General features: G+C 35.3%; 1 protein-coding gene across 5 annotated transcripts in view; it reads right to left on the minus strand.

Annotated features, from left to right (window-relative positions):
• Positions 1–25,461, minus strand: part of KCNT2 (potassium sodium-activated channel subfamily T member 2) — a 358,057-nt gene that overhangs the window by 144,543 nt on the left and 188,053 nt on the right. For all 5 annotated transcript variants that reach the window (XM_060091451.1, XM_060091450.1, XM_060091453.1 and 2 more), the window contains one exon: positions 5,880–5,988. In XM_060091451.1, the coding sequence (XP_059947434.1) occupies positions 5,880–5,988 (109 nt within the window). The remainder of the gene's footprint in view (positions 1–5,879; positions 5,989–25,461) is intronic.

Genomic DNA, 25,461 nt, shown 5'->3' on the forward strand with positions numbered 1-25,461 from the left:
CCAAAGCTATATTACCATTCAATTTTTCATCTACAGAGGTTGAGAAAAAATAACCCACTAGAGTCTTTTAAAAATAATGATGTTGGGACTTCCCTGATGAAGCAGTGGTTAAGAATCCACCTGCCAATGCAGGGGACACGGGTTCGAGCCCTTGTCCGGGAAGATCCCACATGCCGTGGGGCAACTAAGCCCGGCGCCACAACTATTGAGCCCACGCGCCTAGAGCCCGTGCTCCACAAGAAGAGAAGACACCACAATGAGAGGCCCACGCACCACAACAAAGAGTAGCCCCCGCTCGCCACAACTACAGAAAGCTCACGCGCAGCAACGAAGACCTGACGCAGCCAAAAATAAATAAATAAATAAATAAATAATTTAAAATATACAAAAAAGTAAAGATGTTGTAAAAGAATGCTGGCATCTCTACTGAAAGGAGGAAACAGTGAGTTTAGGCTGACATCGATGGTATGAAGATGTAACTGTCTCCTACAATACACAAATGACATTCATTGTTGCAAATATGATGGGAATATGAGAGCAGCAATAAGTTTATAGATACAATTTGTAAATACTCAGGAAGAAAAGGAAAGGGAGTGTTTTGAAACAGCCTAAGTAAAACATGATTATGGCATGGACAAGGGTTCTGTCTGTGGATAAGCCTGAGATATTCAGGGAGTGGAACCATACACCACTTGATGGACTGGATACAAACAATGGAAGAATGAAAGACTCATGGGTTTTGGGCTTGAGTTCTAAGTATTAATAGATGCTGCTGGGAAGAATGGGGTTGAAACAGATTTTAGGTCAGGGAAAATCAGTAACTATCTCTAGATATTTTAATTTTGAGACAGCTATTAGAAACCTAACAGGAGACACTGACTATTCAGTTAGAGGAACAAGACAGGAGTTCATAGTGGATATTTGAGGGAGAGACTCAATTTTGGAAATCAAATAAATGGATGAGCTCCCCTAAGGAAAAGGCATTCTAGGGAAAAAAAAAAGAAAATTCTTTTGAATTTTCTTCATAGAAAATCTTATGATATGTGGATAATGGCAGTTTTATTTCTCTTTTTCCAATACTTATTCATTTTATTTATTTTTGTAGTCTTACCGCATGCCTTAGGATTTCCAGGACAATGCTGAGTAAAACTGGTTTTAGTAGGCATCCTTGTTTGTACATAATATTAAAGACAGACTCTCAGTATGTGAACATTAAATATTTGTTTTCCTCTAGGTTATTTTGTAGATAATCTGCCTTAGGTTAAGAAGTTCCTTACTTGTAGCTTCCTAGCATTTTATATTTTTCTTTTTTTTAAATTTTGAAGGGATGTTAAATTCTCTCTCAAATGCTTTTTTGTATCCATTGAAGTAATAATAATATTTTCTTCTTTAAAATGATAATCTACTTCTAGAATAATTCCAACTTGGTGATAATACGTTAGTTTTTAAAGACATTACTTTTATAATATATTTTCTATAATTTTTCAACCATGTTAATCAACTAAATTGGTCTCTAATTATCATTTCCCATACTATGCTTAATGAGTTTTGTATCAAGGCCATAATCCCATACAATGAGTTAAGGAGACATCTTTCTTTTTCTGTTCTCTGGAAAACATGTGCAAACTGAAAATTATGTGCTCTTTGAATGTCTATAATAAGCTCTTTGTAAAGCTTCATGGGAAACTCTCAGTTACTTTTCCTGGAGACAAAGATAATACAGACTTATTAGGAGGATGAGACATAGGTATTCAAGATTCATGACAATCATCAATTTGATAGGTACTAATTACTAGTGGCTGATGTTCTTTTGAGTATTTTTTTTAAATCATAACAACCCAATGGGATAGTTTCTCTTATTACCCTCACTGTACATATTGAAGAACTCAACCTTGAGAGATCGAGAAGCCTGAGATCATGCAGTCATTACATAGTAGAACAAAGATTTGACTGAGGTCAGCCTCATTCCAGAATTTGCAATATATATCTATTCACTTTGACAAATTTATTATAAAAAGGGGCAAACTATGGAAAATAAATACTGTTTTTCTATGAACCAATCTGAGTTTATTTTCTTCTTGAAAATTGTGGTGATTAAAATAATCAAATTATCTGTGGAGGATATTTTTATTTATTTATTTATTTATTTATTTATTTATTTACTATTTATTTATTTTTTTTTTGCGGTATGTGGGCCTCTCCCGTTACGGAGCACAGGCTCCGGACGCACAGGCCCCGGACGCACAGGCCCAGTGGCCATGGCTCATGGGCCCAGCTGCTCTGCGGCATGTGGGATCCTCCCAGACCGGGGCACGAACCCGTGTCCCCTGCATTGGCAGGCGGACTCCCAACCACTGCGCCACCAGGGAAGCCCTGAAGGATATTTTTATTTTACTTGAATCATTACAATTTATACTTGGGCTCATATTCAGAAATCTTTTATTGTAACTATTATTTTCCTGAGGATTTTTTTCTTTCTAACTCTAGGCTCACTAATGTTAACTTTCTCTCTTGTTGACATGAGTAAGAGCATATATTTTCCATTGCTGATATCATGTCCATATGGACTTTTCTTCTGTGAATCTGATCAAAATGTAGAAGATAATTGTATTTATAATTAATACTATAATAATTCATAGAATAATTCATTCAAATAATAGTGTAACAATTCCATAATTTATTTTAATGAATGCCTACTGTCTTTTTGTTCAGGAGAAAATGATCCATAAATTATATAAATGGTATATTTGCATAAAATAATAGTTACTAGGTTGCTACATTGTTTTTACTTTCTAATATTTTCAATACATATCAGCTGAATTTTGAAGTTCCTCCCTTTCATATTTTAAAAACGTGGATTTACTTACAAAAAATACATCAATGATAGTCATGCTAGGAGTTCCACAATTTAGGGGAATTGAAGAAAGTAAATAAATGGAAATAAAAATATATTTTATATCTTGTGATAATTGGAATCATGCTGTATAATACTCATGAGACTATAAGGACAAAAATATAATGAATATTTCCAAGTAAATATGATTTAAGATTAAAGCAATTATTATTTTATTACAAACAGTATTCATTATCTACTGCTGTATAACAAATGACTCCAAAACTTAGTGACTTAAAATAATCATTTCATTTCTCAACATTCTGTGGGTCATCATGGCTTTTTGGGTTGGTTGATGGGTGAGTTGGGAGCTAGGGAGGTGGGGGTGCCAGGAATGGATGAGCCTCACTTTCCATGTGATTTTTCATCCTTGGAAAGACTAAATCGGGATTCTTCACAAGCAGTCTCTGGGCAGTGTTCCCGTGAAAGGCAAGCAAAGGCTGGATGGCCTTTTAAGGCTTAGTTTCTAAAGTCACACAATGCAGCTTTTGTCACAGTGCATTGGTCAAAGCCAAGTGACAGAACAACCCATACTCAAAGGGTGGAGAAATAGATTCCACCTCCTCATGGAAGAAGCCGCAATGTGGAATCACAACAGGACACAGACACAGGGAGCATGGCTCATTGGAAGCCATTATTTTAACAACGTACCACATCAACGAAATGACAGCTTGATACACTGCCTTTTGAAAGGTTAAGTCCATAATCTTTTTAACCTCATGCTGAGACATAAAGCATATTATATTGGTTGGAGAGTCTCATACATCACCTCAAACTGTTTCTTATAGCATTTTAATGAAACCAGGGTGCTTTCATCTTTTCATATTATAAATAGAGTTCCTCTGAGATGTTTTAATCTCAGCCATAAAAGAATACAGACATTATTAAAACGAATTTCAGCAGATGCCATAAATGAGAAATAATGAGATAAACTATTGGGATAGAATTTTAAAACTGTTCATTTTGATGGATTTATCAAAATAACAGCAAAATAAGAATGTGATAGAGAATCAATTCAAATCATCTTTGTAATTTTTGTTTGTAAAAATAGACAATTTCAGTGAGTTTGGTCTGTTGTGAGCACATCAATGGCTTGCTAAAAGGAGAAAAACTAAAATATGCTCTGAATTTTAGTTATAGCACATTCAAAAGTAAAAATTGTTTTCCCAAACTACATATTGTTTTAAGATCCACATTCAATATCCGTTTATTGAAGACCTAATATGTTTCAGATATTATTTATTTAATCCTTACTGCTAACTCTAAACAATGGAATAGAGACATTATATTATTATGGTCATTTAACAAGAGGAAAATATAGGAGCAAAAATACTAATATGCTGAGCTAAATCTTAAGTGTTGGTACTCAAAGTTAAATATATTTTTAAGAAGTTTAGTGCTGTGCCATTACTATCTTCCTAAAAATTTTATCATAGCAAGTCATTATGAGGTATGAAAATTTGGCAAAAATATTCCTTTTCCTAAATAATAATAAAAATAAGGCAGCTTAGTTACAAAGGTGTTTTTAGATAAATAATTGGCACTTCCTGAATGTTAATAACAAATGTAACTGGTCAAGAATGGAATACTTTACATTTATTTTTCCATTCAATTTCAAAAGATTGTCTACAAAGGAGGTACTGTTACTTTTAATTTTCCATTTAGAAAACAGGCTTAAAGAAACCCTGGCACCATCTAAACTATTTAAATTCGCAGAGACCATTTAAATTCTCAGAATCTTTGGTTAGTACTTAAAAAAAAAATCTTCAAAACAGGGCCTCCCTGGTGGCGCAGTGGTTAAGAGTCCGCCTGCCGATGCAGGGGATACGGGTTCGTGCCCCGGTCTGGGAGGATCCCATATGCCGCGGAGCGGCTGGGCCCGTGAGCCATGGCCGCTGGGCCTGCGCATCCGGAGCCTGTGCTCCGCAACGGGAGAGGCCACAACAGTGAGAGGCCCGCATACCGCAAAAAGAAAAAAAATAATAAAAAAAAAATCTTCAAAACAGATTGTAAAATGCTGCCAAAGTTGAGAGTCATTGCTTTAAGTTGTTTCCTATACTTTTTTAGAAAAAAGTGATGTCATTAGCAGCAAGGTTAAAAGATAAGAGTCAGAGAAAATTGAATAGCAATAATGTCATGATTCTCATCATTATTTTAAAATTTCTTAGTGTTTATAATGTTTCTTTTAAATATCATATACTAATAGGTAAGCATTTTAAGGTATGTGAATACATCTTCTGAAGGACATACATTTTGCAAATGCATACTTAAAATGATTTACATTTTAACGACTTTTGAAGGTTTAGACCATTAAGGTGAAATTTTATAAAAATGGTTCTTATAGTTGAAAAATATATGTATATAAATTACTGCCTGGATCAAAATTAATTCCTACAGAAGCACTTAAGAAAAAAATAAAGTACTATTTTACTGTTCAATTTTCTAACAGCTTAAACTATAACGTCTTGTGGATAATTATTTTAAAAGCAGTGCCTGAATGAAAAATTCACATGTATCTTGTTCTTGAATTGTTTTCAAAATCTACCCCCAAATTAAGTCTATTTAAAATACTTGAATATATTATATTATTTTATTCCGTGGTAAGTTTATATGTATATATAATGATCTATAGCAAAGTATTGTCTATCTATATGTAAACATAAGTATAAATTAATATGTATAACATTTGAAACCTGTGTCTCTATTATGTACTCAACTAATCACGGTTAATCTATTCAAGCTTACTAACGTATCCAGCAAGTTTGGTTACTAAAATCACCAAATTATATAAAAAAATAAAAATTCACCACAAAGATTCACATTTTAAAGTGAATAAATCCTCATAACAAGTAGATTATAAAAAGGAAATTCTTCTGTTCTACAGAAACATGAATGTAAAAAGTTACCAGTAACTTCAGAGACATAACTTACAATCATAATGGGAATTTGAGGCAATTCAAAGGATCTCATTCAAGGCCCAACTTACCAGCAAATTTGATATGGAATTTATTTTCAGGCTTTAAGATCTGGACATACAAAGGGCAATTTGGAGCAAAATCTTTTACAGCCCATGCTCTCAAAATTGTTTGGTGATCCTGAAATGATAAAAATCAAAATATCATGAGCTAAATTGAAAATTTTATAATATGTTAAGTAAAAATCGTCAGTTAGTGTGTGAAATGGTCATATCTACAGTTTAAAATTAAGCATATGAAATCATTCATTGTGAGGTCTTACTATTAAAGATAGTTATTATTTCTATAAGAGATCAACAATACCTAGTTCAATCAGTAGTAATTATCAACACTTAGGAAATTAGAAGAGATTAAGAGGGAAGTCTCTTGACAAACTTAAAAATAAATTTCCCAGAAAATACTTGAGGGGCAGAAACCTTCAGAAATGCAGCACAACTGTTAGTTTGTAATAACAGTTTCCATGGAAAAAAAATGGACATAAAATAATTTTAACATAGTTAGAAAGATTGGTAAAAGGGGAATGACTGTAGTGACTATTTGTGAGGAGAACACATTAGTTTACTTTTTATATGACAGTAAAGATAAAAGGATTTTGACTGTGTGTGTGTTGGAAGACCAATAACTTTCAGATATTAAAAAAATAACAGAAAAAATATCTTTTAAAAAAGATGCTCGGGCCTCCCTGGTGGCGCAAGTGGTTGAGAGTCCGCCTGCCGATGCAGGGGATACGGGTTCGTGCCCCGGTCTGGGAGGATCCCATATGCCGCGGAGCGGCTGGGCCCATGAGCCATGGCCGCTGAGCCTGTGCGTCCGGAGCCTGCGCGTCCGGAGCCTGTGCTCCGCAACGGGGGAGGCCACAACAGTGAGAGGCCCGCATACCGCAAAAAAAAAAAAAAAAAAAGATGCTAAGACTGAGAAAGGCAGTGAAAATCATGCTTACCATGAAATTTTACACATAGTGTCACCCTATAAATTATTACTTAATTAACTGAATAAATCAAAGCAAATTACAGCTGTCCCTCAGTTTCCAGGACTCTCCGTGGACAATAAAATACAAGGATGATCAAGTCCCTCATATGAAATGGCATAGTACTGGGGGCTTCCCCGATGGCACAGTGCTTAAGAATCCGCCTGCCAATGCAGGGGACACAGGTTCAATCCCTGGTCTGGGAAGATCCCACAGGCCGCGGAGCAACTAAGCCTGCGAGCCACAACTACTGAAGCCCATATTCCTAGAGCCCATGCTCTGCAACAAGAGAAGGCACCACAATGAGAAGCCCGAGCACCGCAATGAAGAGTAGCCCCTGCTCACTGCAACTAGAGATAGCTTGCAGGCAGCAACAGACCCAACGCAGCCAAAGATACATAAATACAATAAATACATTTATTAAAAAAATAAAATGGCATGGTATTTGCATCTAACCTATGTACCTCCTCCCATATATTTTGAATCATCTCTAGATTATGATAATATTTAATACAATGTAAATATGATGTTAATAGTTGCTGGCAGGCAGTAAATTCAAGCTTTACTTTTTGAAAATTTCTGGCATTTTTTTCAAATATTTTTGATCCACAGTTGGTTGAATCCGAGGATGCAAAACCCTCAGATACAAAGGGATAACTGTACTGGAGAAATTTGCTACTCAGCTACATTTATTTTATTTATTTACTTTTTTATCAAAGTATAGTTGATATACAACGTTATATAAGTTACAGGTGTGCAATATAGTGATTCACAATTTTTAAAGGTTATACTCCATCTATAGTTATTATAAATATAAAACATTGGCTATATTCCCTGTGTTGTACAGCTTATTTTATACATAATAGTTTGTACCTCTTAATCCCTTACCCTAATATTGCCCTCCCTCTACCCCTCTCCCCACTGGTAACCACTAGGTTTGTTCTCAATAAATGGTAGTCTGTTTCTTTTTTGTTATATTCACTAGTTTGTTATATTATTTAGATTCCACATATAATGATATCATACAGCATTTGTCTTTGTCTTACTTATTTCACTGAGTATAATACCCTCCAAGTCCATCCATATTGCTGCAAATTTTCATTATATTTTATGGCTGAGTAATATTCCATTGTATATATGTACCACATCTTCTTTATCTTTTCATCTGTTGATGGACACTTAGGTTGCTTCTATATCTTTGCAATTGTAAATAATTCTCCTATGAACAGTGGGATGCATGTATCATTTTGAATTAGTGATTTAGTTTTTTTTTTTTTTTCAGATATATAAACAGGAGTAGAACTGCTGGGTCATACAGTAGTTCTATTTTTAGTTTTTTTGAGAAACTTCCATACTCTTTTCCACAGTGGCTGCACCAATTTACTTTCCCACAAAGAGTGTACGAGCACTCCCTTTTTTCCACATCCTCATCAACATTTATTATTTTTGTTCTTTTTGATAACAGCTATTCTGACAGGTGTGGGTGATATCTCATTGTGGTTTTGATTTGCATTTCCCTGATGATTAGTGATACTGAGCATCTTTTCATGTTCCTGATGGCTATCTGCATGTCCTCTAGCCACAAAAATCAGAGAAGAAAACAAAATAAAAGAACTCCAAATTGGAAAGGAAGAAGTAAAGCTGTCACTGTTTGCAGATGACATGATACTATACATAGAAAATCCTAAAGATGCCACCAGAAAACTACTAGGATTCATTGATGAATTTGGTAAAATTGCAGGATACAAAATTAACATACAGAAATCTGTTACTTTTCTATACACTAACAGGGAGAGAAATTAAGGAAATAATCCCATTTACCATCGCATCAAAAGGAATAAAATATCTAGGAATAAGGAGGTAAAAGACCTGTACTCTGAAAACTATAAGACATTGATGAAAGAAACTGAAGACCACACAAACGGATGGAAAGATATATTGCGTTCTTGGACTGGAAGAATTAATATTGTTAAAATGACCATAATCCCCAAAGTAATCTACAGATTCACTGCAATCCTTATCAAAATACCAATGGCGTTTTTAACATATCTAGAATAAATAACTTTAATATTTGTATGGAAACACAAATGACTCCAAGTGTCCAAAACTGTCTTGAGAAAGAAGAACAGAACTGGAGGAATCACACTCCCTGACTTCAGACAATACTAGAAAGCTAATCAAAACAGTATGGTACTGGCACAAAAACAGACACATAGATCAATGGAAAAGAACAGAGAGCCCAGAAATAAACTCACATATGTATGGTCAATTTATCTGCAACAAAGGAGACAAGAATATACAATGGATAAAAGACAGTCTCTTCAGGCTTCCCTGGTGGCGCAGTGGTTGAGAGTCCGCCTGCCGATGCAGGGGACACGGGTTCGTGCCCCAGTCTGGGAGAATCCCACATGCCACAGAGTGGCTGGGCCCGTGAGCCATGGCCACTGGGCCTGTGTGTCCGGAGCCTGTGCTCCGCAACGGGAGAGGCCTCAACAGTGAGAGGCCCGCGTACCGCAAAAAAAAAAAAAAGACAGTCTCTTCAATAAGTGGTGCTGGGAAAACTGGACAGTTACATGTAAAAGAATGAACTTAAAACACTCTCTACCACCATACACAAAAATAAGCTCAAAATGGATTAAAGACCTAACTGTGAGACCAGAAACCATAACACTCCTAGAGGAAAACATAGGCAGAGTACTCTTTGACATAAATTGTAGCAATATTTTTTTGGATCCATCTCCTAAAGCAAAGGAAATAAAAGCAAAGATAAACAAATGGGACCTAGTTAAACTTAAAAGCTTTTGCACAGCAAAGGAAGCCATCAACAAAGCAAAAAGACAATATACAGAATGGGAGAAAATATTTGCAAATGATATGACCAAAAAGGGTTAATATCCAAAATATATAAACAGTTCACACAACTCAACATGAAAAACCAAACAACCTGAATAAAAAATGGACAGAAGACCTGAATAGATATTTTCCAAAGAGGACATTCAGATAACTAATACATTTTAACAAAGAAAGCAAAAATATGTTCTAGTGTAGCACTGTCCATACAATAGCCACTAGCCAAATGTGACTGTTTAAACTTAAATTTAATAAAATTAATTAAAATTAAGAATTCAATTCTTTATCACACTAGCTACATATCAAGAGTCCAAAGCAACATGCAGCAAATTCAAAGCTGTATTGGATAGTGGAGATATAGAATATAGAGTATTTTCATCATCACAGAAAGTTTTATCTGACAATGCTATTAGGGAAAAGGAGGATTAAAAATATAGGTAGATCTGAGGGACTACAGTGCAGAAAGAAGAAACTGTTGTCAATGGTTTGTAACTTTAAGTTGCATGAAAGTTAATGAAGAGTAAACCAGAATTATTTACGTGAACAGTGTGTGTCTTCCAAAACATAACAACAAGCCTAATGTGGTGTGATAGTTAATTTTATGTATCAACTTGACCAGGTCACAGGGTGCCCAGGTATTTGGTTAAACATTGCTCTGGCATACTGGGAAATACCAGAATATGGAGAGGCAGAGAAGAGAAACCACAGACTGTGTGTAAAAATTTACACAACATTGGCTGGCCCCTGAACAGTACATGCATGGGGCCAAATAAAAGCAATCTGAACTAAGATTTGAATCACTGCCAACTGCAAGGGTGATATAGTTTTCCTTTTGAGTTGGATCAAATTAACTGCTTTCTAAAACAAGAACATCAATACTCCTGGAGGAATACAAGAGAATCCAAGGCTTCACCACAAAGCACAATAAACATAAAACAAAGCAAAATTACTGAATATATGAAGTGGCAGAAAAATGTGACCTATTTTCATAGGAAAAAACAAATAAAACAATACCCAATAGCTGCTAGCCTCTAGATGATCTAGATGCTAAAATTATCAGACAAGGATTAAAGCAGCTCCTATAACTAAGATCAGTGAGGTAAAGGAAAATAATGCTTGTAATAAACAGAGAAAAAAAATCAGTAGAGTAATAGAAAATACTTTAAAAATTAAATAGAAATCTAAAATATCTGGAAAAATATTCACTGGATGGACTTTGAGATAGAATGGAAATGACAGAGGAAAGAGTCAATGAACTTGATCACAGATCAATAGAATTTATCCAATTTGAAAAACAAAGAAAATAGGAATGGAAAAAGGCACAGAGTTCAGGGACTTTTGGAACAAATGTGAAAACATCTTAAGTAATGTAAGTGGACTCCCAGGAAAGGAACAAAAGATAAATTAAAGCAGAAAATTATTTGAAGAAATAATGGTCAGAAACCTCCCAGTTTTATGAAAGACACAAATTTACAAGTTTAAGGAGTTCAGCAAATCCCAAATTATATACACAAAATGATAACCACACCTAAGCACATTGTAATCAAACTGTTGAAACCGAAGATAAAGATACTATCTTGAAAGCAGCCAAAGAAAAAGTCATAAGACCAAGGACTCTCATCAAAATCATGGAAACCAGGTGACAATGAAACAATAGCCTAAAGTTCAGAATGATGAGGAAACAAAACAAAAACTTGTGAAACCAGCGTTTTATATATAGAGAAAAATCCTTCTAAGAGGTGAAATAAAGGACTTTTCCAATAATAAAATCTAACAAAATGTGTTGCCATCAAAATCATGCTACAAGAAAAGTGTAAGAAACTCCTTCAAGCTAAAGGGATATGATACCAGAGGGAAAGTTAGAACTTCAGAAACCAGAGAAGAGTATTAGAAACGGTTACCATTAGAATGAATAGAAAAGACTATTTTCCTCTTAATATCTTAAAAATATATGTCTGTCTAAAGCAAAATTTATAGAAATGTCTGTGGGGTTTCAAATTTATAAAGATAACTGACATCTGACAATTACAACATAAAGGAGAGCAGAAGAGGAATAAAAGCAAAGTATCTCATTTTAAAAAGTGGTATAATATTAACATGAATTAGAGTATAAAAAGTTAGTGAAGTGTATTGTAGTCCCTAGAACAGTCACTAAAAAATATTCTAAAGGTATTTCTAAAAAGCCAATAAGTATATTAAACTCAAATTCCAAAAAAAATTCAAATGATTTTTAAAAAGTAGAAAAGAGGAAACAGAGGAACAAACATCAGTGGGAAAAAATAGAAAACAATTTAGACTTACAGCCAACCACAAGAATGATGATATTAAACGTTAATGGACTAAACATACTAAAACATAAAGAATATCAAAAGGACAAAAGAAGCAAGACCCAACTATGAGCTATTAAGAAGAGATGCATTTTAAATATAAAGTTACTGATAGGATAAATGAAGTAGATAATAACAAGAAAACAAACAACACAATTTAAAAATGGGCAAAAGATCTGAACAGACATCTCATCAAAAGCATGCAGGGATGACACACAAACATATGGAAAGATGCTCAACATATTATGTTGTTAGGAATTGCAAGTTAAAACAACAATGAAATACCACAACACACCTACTAGAATGACTAAAATCTTAAACAGTGACAACACCAAATACTGGTGAGGATGTGGAGTAGTAGAAGTCTCATTCATTGCTGGTGGGAAAGCAAGATGGCACAGGCACTTTGGAAGACAGTATGTAGTTCGTAGCAGCACTATTTACAAATCCAAGGTGTGGAAGCAACCTAAATGTCCACTGACAGATGAATGGATAAAGAAGATATGGCATTTTTTATATATAACCACAGGTCTGTTCTCTATGTCATCAAGTCTGTATACATATATATATATATATATATATATATATAGTGGGAATTTGGGGTTAGCAGATGCAAACTACTATATATAGAATGGATAAACAATAAAGCAATATATAGCACAGGGAACTATATTCCATATCCTGTGATAAAACATAATGGAAAATAATATAAAAAGAATGCATATATATGTATAACTGAATCACTTTGTTGTACAGCAGAAATTAACACAACACTGTGAATCAATAAATACCTCAATAAAAAAAAGATGTGGTATATATACACACAATACAATATTACTCAGCCATAAAAAAGGATGAAATAATGCCATTTGAAGCAACATGGATGGACCTAGATATTATCAGACTAAGTGAAGTAAGTCAGACAGAGAAAGACAAATATCATATGATGTCACTTATATGTGCAATCTAAAAGTATAATACAAATGAACTTATTTACAAAACAGAAATAGACTCACAGACATAGGAGACAAACTAATGGTTACCAAAGGGTATAGCAGGGGGAGGGGAGAGATAAATTAGGAGTTTGGGATTAGCATATACACACTATTATATATAAGCTAGATAAACAGCAAGGACCTACTGCATGGCACAGAGAACTATATTCATTATCTTGTAATAACCTACAATGAAAAAGAATCTGAAAAAGAATATATATAGGTATATGTGTATATACATATACGTGCATATATATGTATGCATGTATATAACTCAATCACTTTGCTGTACGCCTGAAACATTGTCTTTCATTACTCTCAGCATCAAGTCCAAACTTCTTAACAAGGCTTGCAAGACCGTTTACTCAACTGTCCCCAAACTACTTCCCCAGCCTTTGGACTCTTTATTCCAGTGACAAGGCATTCTTCCCTCCTGAGACTCCAGGAGTTCCCACGTGGAACAATTTACCTGGAACCATTTGTCATTCACTCTAGGAAGTCCTTTATTCGGACTGAAGTCCACGGTACTTGTTCCTACTGTATTCTGTCTCTGCTTGATCATACCATTAACCCCACATATTTTTTTCAAGTTTATCCCCACTAAACTATGAGTGCCATGAAGTCAAGGGCCATGTCTATATTTTACTCACCCTAAGCAAAACCCTAGCACCTAGCTTTCATTTGCATTTCACAGATGAATAAGAAAAACAATATTTATTTCATAGGGGTATTGTGAGCATTCAGTGAAATAATATAAAGACCAGCAGACACATAGAAAGCATTTAGCAAATATTTCAGTTCAGCAGATAGATGGGATGAAGTACCTATCATAAAGGCTCAGAAGCCTTCTTTATTTTATTCATGCATAGTGCCCTACCAAGATATAAGCAATATCTATGATCCTGTGAGTGATGCATTAAGTGAGAAAAAAGGAAAAAAGATCAGTACACTATGGCATAAATTTCACATAAGGAACAGAAAATAAATATTTTCCTACTACAGGTAATAAAATTGGAACAGAAACAAGCTTTTTAATTCATTCTTCTAAAAGTAGAGGATGATATTAATTTTTTTTAACTTTCCTTGCTGACAAACTAATCTTCAAAAAAGATACTCTATTTAATTTTAACCAAAAAGTAAAAGTGCCAACTTTGGAATAAGCAACCTATGATAATAAAGGAAGGTAGCATAGGGTATGTTTAGAGCATCCTAGTGTCCATTGCTACTGTGAAAACAGAACATTTCACCTATATTCAGTTCACCTAAAAATCAACTTGACTAAAATGTCTTCATAAAATTCAACTTTAATAATTTGAAGCACGTAAAAATTATTGTTGGCATGTTAAGGACCTAAAATAAATCACTGTATCTACTGCAGGTATTTTTTTTAATGGAACTCCAAATGACCATCAAGGAATTGAGACATTTCAAGTGAAATTTTATACATGGATTGTTTCCCTCTCCTCCATAAGAATTTGTAATTTTCATTACAGTCTCAGAGTCTGTGACCCAGAAAATGATAAGATATTGGTCTGGTCAAAGGTCACTTTCAACCCAATTTTCAATTTATAAAATACATCTGTAGCCCTTAGAAATGATACACTTTTTTTTTTTTTACATTTTGAGTATGTTTTGCTAATTTATCTATTGGATACTTTTGGAAGATGACAATAATTTATAAATTAAAACTGAATTATGAAACTTAATATTTGAAAATAAATATTTATAGGCAACTGAACAAAGACAAAACATTTATACAAGAGAGAGTAAAAAGTCTTGCCACAGACTGGATAACAAATCTTTCCTAGAAACACTCAAATGTGTTGTTTTATAAAAAATTCTTGTTAAATATAATCCTTGCCCAGAGAACAATTTACACTCAGAAAAGCTTGTAAAGAGTTTGCATTAGATTAGACTCAAAAGCACCTGAGTACATAGATCTGTTTTATTCACATTCAGGTTGTCATAAATTATAAGGTTAGATTATATATATAGATATCTATCATGTAAGGGATGAAATGCAATTCTGATACAAAGTATCTATAACATATATCATCTATAATTAGTTGGTCTAACTTTATGACTGAATTTAAAAACTACAAGATGGGCTTCCATGGTGGCGCAGTGGTTGAGAGTCCGCCTGCCGATGCAGGGGACACGGGTTCGTGCCCCTATCCCGGAAGATCCCACATGCCGCGGAGCGGCTGGGCCAGCGAGCCATGGCCGCGGAGCCTGTGTGTCCGGAGCCTGTGCTCCGCAACGGGAGAGGCCACAGCAGTGAGAGGCCCGCGTACAGCAAAAAAATAAAAAAATAAAAAAATAAAAATAAAAACTACAAGATTTCATTGTAGTTAATTATAATTTATATCTTTGGAGAAGCAGGCTTCAAATTTGATATATACTTATTATAAATACAAAAGTAATTCAGAATGTTCTTAAATAAAATACTTGAAAAGAAAACATATAACCAAAACCCTTAAGATACAAAAACATTAAAATACATTGCTGCCTTTTAGACTAGGAAACTATTAGAAAGCAAATGATCAGGCCATCTAGCTTTAGTCAAACACCTATAGGCTCAGCAGTAATTCGATTTTCAAAAATAATCTGCACCACAGGCAAGAATAATTAAAGAAGCTTTAGTCTTGCATTCTGGACCTTGGTATCAAAACTCATAGAGCTGTTAGCATAATTTTATCTCCCTGCCATGTTTAAACAGAACAGTTTTTACATTATGTCTGGGACCTGCTAAAGAGAAAAACCCCAGGTCCAAAATGGCATCACTTGTGCTAAAGTCCATGATACCAACCTTAGATTTAATACCTAACCTGCATTTTTGACCTTTACCAGAAGTGTAATCTTAATCAATCAGTTTGGAAATTTCTGGTCAGCACCAGTGAGGTAAGATGCCACGTGGGCCCTTCTCCAACCCCACCAGAGGAAGAGGTAATCTGCAAGGTAAACCCCTTGCTGATTTCCAGGCCCCAAATATCCCTTTCTTTCTTTTGTAATGACTTCCTGGATCCATCCTCCTTTCTATAAAATCCTTCCATTTTCTACCACTCCTCAGAGCTCCCTTCTAGTTGTTAGATGGGATGCTCCCTGATTCATGGATCACCTATTAAAGCTAATTAGATCTTCAAATGTCCTGGGTTGTATTTTGGTTTTTGACAGACTGAAAAATTATCTTGGATTCCAGTTTTAAGATTACTTGTACTCCCTTGCTCTTGACAATGACTTCTCAGGGATTGTAACCCTACCTTTGAGTTCTGAGAGTATACTAATTCTCACAGATATGTACTGGCAAAAACCTGACTGCCTGTCTGAATTTCTAGATATAAAGTATTCTTAGAATGTTACTGGAAATTTTGGGACTGAGAAGGAAGTCAACTATAGTCAGTTCACATGTTTACTTTCTCTTTCCTTATACAGAATCTATTTTGGACTGTGCTTCTCAGAGCTGAAATTCTATACTGTTTTCTAGTTGGTCTGAGTTCCAGCCACTTATTCAAAGCTCTACATAGTGCCTTTGGCTTATTTAAATCCTCTCCCAGGTTCTGGAGGAATCCACCCTGAACACCAAATCCAACTCCAGACTGTAATCCTCTTGAGTCTCCTTCATTTATTTATTCTTTTTAACAAAGTTATGATCATAGTGCTCAAAACTTCATAAAATCATTGACAAATGTCAAGTGAATAATAATGAAAGCGATTCATAAAAAGGCTAGGCTATCATGAAACTGTGTAACTGAAGTCCAGTGATGATCTGTCAAGAATTTATCAAAAAGTATTTCTGGACAGATTAAAACACAAATAATACTAGTGACCCCAGGGAGTCCTAGCAAGTTTAAAACCCACAGTTTAAAATTCTGTGATTTTATGAATTGGTAAGAAAGATCTTTTTGAGAACAGGTTAACCATTAGATTTAATAAAAAGCAAAATAAAATTGCAAAACCTCTCTAAAGAATTTAAGGTACATTTAACTAGGGAATAAAATAATAGAAGGATTATGTACTACAGTGTTGGTTTTTTTTTTTGTTTGTTTGTTTTTGTGGTACACGGGCCTTTCACTGTTGTGGCTTCTCCCGTTGCGGAGCACAGGCTCTGGACGCGCAGGCTCATGGGTCTAGCCGCTCTGTGTCATGTGGGATCTTCCCGGACAGGGGCATGAACCCGTGTCCCCTGCATCGGCAGTCAGACTCTCAACCACTGCGCCACCAGGGAAGCCCCTATTACAGTGTTTTAATGCCCCAAATGGATCTGCTTAAAACAAAACAAACTTAAAAAAAAAAGTTTAAATTGTGAAGGGTAAAAGAATATGCTAACCAAAATATTCCTCTTTAGCATAAGGATTATTTTGAGCTGATTATTTTTGAGAAAAAGCAGACACAAGAGGAGTTCTTAAATCAGAGTAGAATTTATCCTTTTGTAAGGGCAATTTATATTCAAAAGGGAAATCTCCATTTGTAAGGATATCTCTCTCTCTGTACCAAGAAGGATGACTATAAATCACAAGAAACTCTATATCAATAAGGAAGGCACCAGACTTGAATCTGCATGACAACCTTACTGTACCTTTCCTGATAACCTCCCATAACTAGCCTCCCCTCTCCCAACTCCTTTCTTTTGTCTTTAGTTGAAGATAGTATTTGAGGTGGTGGCTTGGACCCTTTGGGGGAGTCTTACTCAGTCTTCCTAGGTATCACCCAGGTACACGTGAGGTATACATGTTATTAAGCTTCGGTTTGTTTTGCTCTCCTTAAGCAGTCTTCTGTTACAGGGGTTCTCAGCCATGGAAGGTATTGAGAGAATGTTAAGGGAAGATTATTTTTCTTCCCCTGCAACTTCATACATTTTATTTCAGTTCTTTTCTCACGCTCTCTGAAAGGGTCATCCAGGGAAATTACTGTCTGAGCGCTCAATGATTATTTGCATTCTACTCTAAGATCCCATATATTCCAAAATGCATGTAATAATAAAAAAAAAATCTTTGACATTTAAGAGGAAAGCTAGGGCTTCCCTGGTGGCACAGTGGTTAAGAATCCACCTGCCAATGCAGGTGACATGGGGTCAAGCCCTGGTCCCAGAAGATCCCACATGCCATGGAGCAACTAAGCCCATGAGCCACAACTACTGAGCCTGTGCTCTAGAGCCCGTGAGCAACTACTGAGCCCGTGAGCCACAACTACTGAAGCCCGTGCACCTAGAGCCTGTGCTCCAGAACAAAGGAAGCCACCGAAATGAGAAGGCTGCGCACCGCAATGAAGAGTAGCCCCCGCTCGCTGCAACGAGAGAAAGCCCGTGCCCAGCAATGAAGACCTAACGCGGCAAAAAAAAATTTTTTTTGAATAAAATTAATTAATTAAAAAAAAAAAACAGGAAAGCTAACCATATGGTCTAAGATACAACTTTTTCTGAGTTAGAATACCAAGTCTTTGGAGTTGGATGACCAAGATGGCCTTAAAGTTCCCCCAGGTTTGACTTTCTTCAAAACTATAGGCCCCTGGCCTCCCTTTTCTTAGAGCATTTACTTTAGATAACTTTCAATTATAAATTCTTTCTCTGTGCCTTTGAGATGTAAATCTTCTCCTGGTCTCTCACCAGATTTACAAGAGAGAAAAGTCTTTCTCAAGGGCCTGGAGGTCATCTCTTTGAAATGTGATCCTCAGAGGTGAAATCTTCCTGATCTCCAGCCTCTGTGGCCAGAAGACAGCTGAACTTTCATACACAGCAGTCAGCAAATGATGGCCTAATCACACTGACCAAGCTCCCCAACCCAGGACTTTGCCACTAGCTCACCCCAGAGTGTAAAAATCCTCCAGCCTTATGCTTCAGAGGAGTTGAGTTCAATCTCTCTCCCTGAGGCCTTTAGTAGTCTTCCTTTTGTTAATCTACCAATTGGAGCTAGTAAGAACTTCCTTGCAGGATTGTCGTGAGAAATGCATCACATGAACAATATGTATAAATATATATAAGTAGTCTCTAGCCTGTAACTGATATTTAGTGATGGCTAATAAATGAGGGTGTTATTGTGTAGTTCTTTTCTCTTTATATTCCCAAGAAGCAAGAAGTCTAAAAATCAGTAGTGCCAAAAAAGCTAAAAGAGAAAAGCAGACATTATTGTTTTTTTCAGAACCAGATCACTTTAAGTAAAAATTCATATGCCTAGTTCAGCTAAGAAAATCAAATTCTTTCACCACTGCAAAGAAAGGCTATTCAGAAGGTAAATCAATGATGCTTCCTTCATTATAATGACTCAGAGAAGAGACTTAGCTTTGAACAAATCATTAAATTGAGCACATCTACTGATAGAGTGAGTGAACAAGATGTTCAAAAGTAAAGCGTCTGAACCTTGGAAAACATATCACAATATAAGACACCCTCCTTCCATCCTTTCACTGCCCCTTACTTCCCAGCTCACTGTCTAGGATGGTGATTCCAATGAGTGTCTGACATCATAAGCAAATTCAATCTATTGACACTACCAATTTTCATTCCCTGTTACCTCTATACCCTCATCTTCGTTTTGCTTCTTACCAGCTTACATCAAACGTTTCACCAAAATAACCAAACCCTTGTATAAACAGGCCGTTTGCTTGCCTCCCTCACCCAGGCCTACTCTATAGGCAAAATTACAACCTTGCTGAATCCAACGATACATCTACTGCAAAGAACAAAGAACAGTTGGCTGGGCGTAAACACAAATAGATGATAAATAGGTCCTTCTTTAAATTCATAGTCCATAATATCATCCAGGAGGGGAGCATTGTCCAGGAATTCCACATTTGTCCAGTCCATCCCCTCTCCCACTATTTTAGAGAACTATTTCATATCTTCTTCTCTCATCTCAAACCTCTACCATCTGATGATTTCAACTTCTATAAAAAATAATAATAATAATAAAAACCAACATAGAAATGGTAAGAGAAGGACTTCCATAGCTCTATCACATTTGACCATATACTTGTCTCTGGATCTATATAGCTTGTCTTCCCTGTTTTTAAAATACATGAGCATTTTACCCATTTATTTATCAAAGGAAAATATTCCAATTTTCCTTTTCCTGCATCATTCATTTTACTCTCTCTGGTAGATCACTTCCTTTAGCATATAAGACTCGCTAAAAATTTTCCCACTTAGGAATAAAAAATACAACACAAATGAATCTGTCTGTGAAACAGAAACAGAATCAGGGACATAGACAATAGATTGGTGGTTGCCAAGGGGAAGGGGGTGGGAAAGGGAAGGATTGGGAGTTTGGGATTAGCAGATGCAAACTATTATGTATAGGATGGATAAACCACAAGGTCCTACTGTAGAGCACAGGGAACTGTATTCAATATCCTGTGATAAACCATAATGGAAAAGAATATGAAAATGAATCTATATATATATGTATACCTGAATCACTTTGCTGTACAGCAGTAATTAACACAACATTGTAATTCAACTATATGTCAATAAAAAATAAATTAAAAAAAAAAGAAATGGAAAAAAATGTTCCCACTTAAAACCAATGGGCAAATATTACCCATCAGTTGCTGCCTTATTTCTCTGCTTCCACTTACAGAAAGCACTTCTAAAGACTGTAATTGTTGTCTCCACTTCCTCTTTGCTATTCAATTTTTAAACTTCTTTTCTCATATAAGAATTTAAAACTATGAATCCCTCTTTAGGCACTACTTGAGCTGCATCCTACAAATTCTGAAATGTTGCATTTTTCATCACAATTCAATTAAAATATTTCTAATTCTCCTTGTTATTTCATATTTTATCCATGGGTTAAAAATGTATAATTTAATTTTTAAATATGTGGGTATTTTCCTGCTATAGTTTTATTATTGGTTTCTTATTAAATTCTATTATGATCGAGACACTACTCTGCATGTTTTTTAATTCTTTTATCTTTTCTGTCATTTCTTTTATGGTCCAGCACACGGTCCATCTTTGTGAATGTTCCATATTCACTAGATAAGAACGTGTATTCTGCAGTTGAGTGTAATGTTCCATATGTCAATTGATCTAATTGATGAAAATGAGTTCAAGTTTTTAATAACCTGAATGATTTTCTTTCTATTTGTTCTATTAATTACTGAGAAATACTGAAATTTCTAACAATAATTGTACCTTTTTTTTGTTTCCTTTCTGTTCTGTTGTTTCATACTTCATAAATTTTGAGATTTTATTATAAGGTGCATACACACTTAGGAGAGTTATGTCTTCTTCATGAATTAATCCTTTAATAAATATAAAATATTTATCTTTATCTCTGTTAAAAGTTCCTGCCTTTGAGGTCTTCTTTATCTATTTTATATGGCCATTCCAGCTTTTGTACGACTAGTGTGCACACAGTATATCTTTTTCCATCCTCTTACTTTTAACCTAATTGTATGTTTTCCTTTTGAGTGAAATTTCTGTGGATAGTACTTTATTTGGTCTTTCTTTTACTTATCCAGTATGAAGATCCCTACCATTCAATACTGAATTTAGTCCATTCATATAATTCACAGAGTTATTAATATGGTTGGGTTTAAGTTTACTATCTTGTTGTTTTCTACTTGTCCCATTTGTTTTTTGTTCTTTTCCTTCCTTTTTTCAGATTAAGTAAATATTTTTAGTGTACCATTTTGTCTTCTGTTTTATCTTTATCATGGTCATTCTGTTTTATAACATAAATCTCTATCAAACTCTTCATTTAAATAATATGTAAAGTGCAAGAATCTTATTACAGTATATTTCCACCATCCCTTTCCAATCTTTGTCATATTATTGCCATTAATTTCACTTCTACATTTCTTACAATTCCATGACTATTTTTTTGCCTTAAACAATAAATTATATTAAAAAAAATAGTCATTTATATTTACCTACATATTTACCATTTTTGCTGTCTTTATTTCTTTGTATAAATCTAAGTTCTCAGAAGACATCATTTATTTTTGTTGAAGAACTTTAACTTTTTAAAAAATGTAGTCTGTTGGCAATAAATGTTTGTATAAAAATGTTTTTATCATGGCTTCTTTATTGTGAGATACTTTTACAAGAAATGAAATAGTATATTGACAATTTTTCAAAGCACTCTAAAACACTTGTCCAATTGTCTTCTGTTTAAAATTGTTTATTCCTCTGTATGTAATGCATCTTATAGCTACATAAGTTTATCTTATTGATTTTCAGAAATTTGATTATTACAAGTTCCAGTGCAGTCTTTTAAGTAATCATACTTTAGAGATTTGTTTTATGAATCTGTGGTTTTATAATTTTTGTCATAGTTGCAATAATTTAAGCCATTATTTCTTTATTTGTTTTCTGCACAGAAGTGGAAACTTCCTTTCCATATATTCAACCACATCAGGGAACGTTGATTTCATCTTTTTCCAGAGGCAGACCTCCCTTCTTGCACTCCCTTCTTGCTTTTGTCCCAGAATCTGCTTTGACCATAACCTTGGGAATTCCCATTCCCTCCCCTGAGTTGTATTCTGTCTTCACTCACTCCCTAGTTTTGGTAAAACACATTTCCCAGCAGTCTCCTGAGAACTGTGCATTTTTGAAACTTTTTAATATCTGTAAATATCTTTCTATCTTCTTACTTGTGGAGCCCTACATCAAGGACACAGGACAAAAATTCTGGAATTAACCGAGCCCCCATAGCAACTGTTGCCATGTGCTCTCTTAATCTAAACTGGACAGCCCCCCAATTCCATGTTAGGTAAAATAATCACCATGTAGTAACCTTGTAGCACCCTGACCAGTCACCTAATGCCATCCTGCCAGCAGGAATTTTCTTTGTCTTGAGGCTATAAAAGTTGGCCACTAACCCACAAAGAAGGTCGGCTCTCCCTGGTCTATCAGGAAGTCGGCCCGCTGTATTTGCAGCGCCCCTCACTAACTCTGCTCTTTCTTTTCAATAAACTCTCTTTTCTAAAATACTTCCGGTCTGGAAATTCTTCTTCCAACCCACGCTCGGACCACGACATTACTGAAGTTTTGCCAGGATACAGAATTCCAAGTGGAAAAGTACTTTCCCCCAGAATTTTGAAAGCCTTGACCCACTGTCTTCTGGCTGCTGGTATTACTGCTAAGTCTGAAAACATTCTAATTCTCCATCCTTGGTTTTGAGTGTTTTCTTCTACTTTACCTTCTCTTCATTTTCATTCTTTCCTTCCTCTTGGTCCTTCTCATATCTCAATTTCTCTGGCAAGCATAACTTTTTTAGTCATTAATCTCTAATAAGTGGCCCCTCTTGATTTGTCAACTTCAGTCTGAGAAATTTGTTTTAATTTCTGTTTTTTTTTAAATTTTTATTTTGTTTTATATTTTTCTAATAATTTCCCCCACTTTCTAGACCTTGTTCCTTAAATTCTTACTATATGGATATTGCTTCTTCCTGACTACTTCTTTAATTTTCTCTTGTTTTGACTCCCCTTTTCCATTAGTTAGTTTTATTGTTCATTTTATTACTCTTCATTTTTCAATGTCCTTAGATTTATCTTCAAAATATTTTATTTAATTTTTCATTTGTTACCTATACTTAATTTCCAGAAGCTCTTTTTGGTTCACTGAATGCTCTTGTTTTGTTTTGATTTGTCTTGCTCTATAGCCTACTATTCTTGTTTTATTTATGTATACTCTTCTCATCTTCTCAATTACTAAATTACTAAAAATAGGATATTTATTACATATTTTGAAATTTACTTATTCTCCCAGAATTCTATGGTAGTATTTGTGTTTTCCCTTAATTCCTCTTTTCTCTATGCTTTTTGTATGTCTGTTACTTGGTTCCTTCTTTTTCTTCTTAGGAAATTCCTTAAATGTCTAGTGATCACTGTTGTTTGAACATATGTAGGAGTGAAGTACTCAAAAGCTGTTTGGGACCTGAGTGAATGCAGGAAGCTTATTTTCACATCCTATGTACACACACACACACACACACACACACACACACACACACACACTTGGCCAAGAATGCTTCCAGTCCTGATGTGTCTACCAACCAGTCTTGCTGCACCAACCAGTCCAATACCAAGGGAGCCCTGCTGGTTGTTCCTGGAGGCGCCCCACCCCACCATCTGGATCACGCAGTAGCCTGAGCTGTCTCCACCATAAGTAGGCAGAGGAAACAGTCTCCTGCATTTCCTGTCCCCCAACTGCTTCAGTAACTCACACTGACCTTCTCTGAAACTGCACAGAATCAGAGGATTTTGCTTCCAATGCTTCATTCCCAGAGGGCATCAGTGGGTCAGGACTCTCTGCCACAAGCTAATTTCCCACTCTTTCTTCCTGAGCAGCCAGAAAGTGTTTATTTTGGCCAAATTCGCCAAATAATAAACCTATTTTCCCAGGATGGGGAGAGGGACGAGCCATGGATGTGTGGAGGGGTTCAGGGAATCTAACTGCTTCTCCTCCAGACTTTTAATCACTGTTCATATATTTAGTACCACGTAAAACCCTACTTACAGAGGCATCTGGTGCCTCTATTTCCTGCAACTTTTGAGGCTCCATTGCAGAAAAGAGCCTGCATCTGATTTGTTTCCTCTCTCAACTTAAATGTTACCTTCCTTCTGTCTGTTAAGTCAGTTACCACCCGACCATCTGCTTTCTAGCTTCCAAACTTGTATTAAGGTCTCCTCATCTACCATCTCCTTTGTCTTGATGAGTGAAGTCTTTTTATGCATTTCTTGTAAATTTGCTAGAGTGTCAGGAGGAAATGGAATGCATTTGTTTAATGGAAAGCTTCCAAATTCACCTTGTAAAGGGTACTCTAAAAGACATTAGGTGATTATTTCCTAATGTTTACTCCCTTTGTTACATAGATACTGGAAGACTGGAAGTATTTTGAAACTAAGCTCCCACTGGAGAGGCCCAAGGTTCACAATTACATAAGTTAAATAATTATAGAAACATAAGGTAGAGGATGTTCAATTCCAGTTCACTTATTCAATAAATATGTTTGGAGTATCTAATGTATGGAAACAATTAAGAAACCATTGCAATAGTGCGTAAGTGGACCGAGGAGAATCTGGTCTGAATTAAGACAGTAACTGTGGAGAAGGAGGGGAGCAAGTGAATTTTAAAATATATATTTTAAAAAAATAAATATTTTACAAACTTTGCAATCATTTGTTTGGTCTATGGCCTTGCATTAGTTTGCTAGGGCTACAATAACAAAGTACCACAAACTGGGTGGCTTAACGAAAATTTATTGTTGCATCATCCTCGAGGCCAGAGTCCAAAATCAAGGTGTTGGTAAGATTGGTTCCTCCTGAGGGTTGTGAGGGGAGTGTGTGTCCCAGGCCTCTCTCCTGGCTTAGAGAAGACTGTCTTAATGTGCATGTGGCATTCTCCCTGTTATCTCTCTGTCACCACATTTCCCTTTTTTACAAGGACACAGCTCATATGGGACTAAGACCCACTCTAATAAACTCATTATAAGTTGATTATCTCTATTAAGAC

The sequence above is a fragment of the Mesoplodon densirostris genome, chromosome 2 (assembly GCF_025265405.1).
Source record: "Mesoplodon densirostris isolate mMesDen1 chromosome 2, mMesDen1 primary haplotype, whole genome shotgun sequence".
NCBI lineage: Eukaryota > Metazoa > Chordata > Mammalia > Artiodactyla > Ziphiidae > Mesoplodon > Mesoplodon densirostris.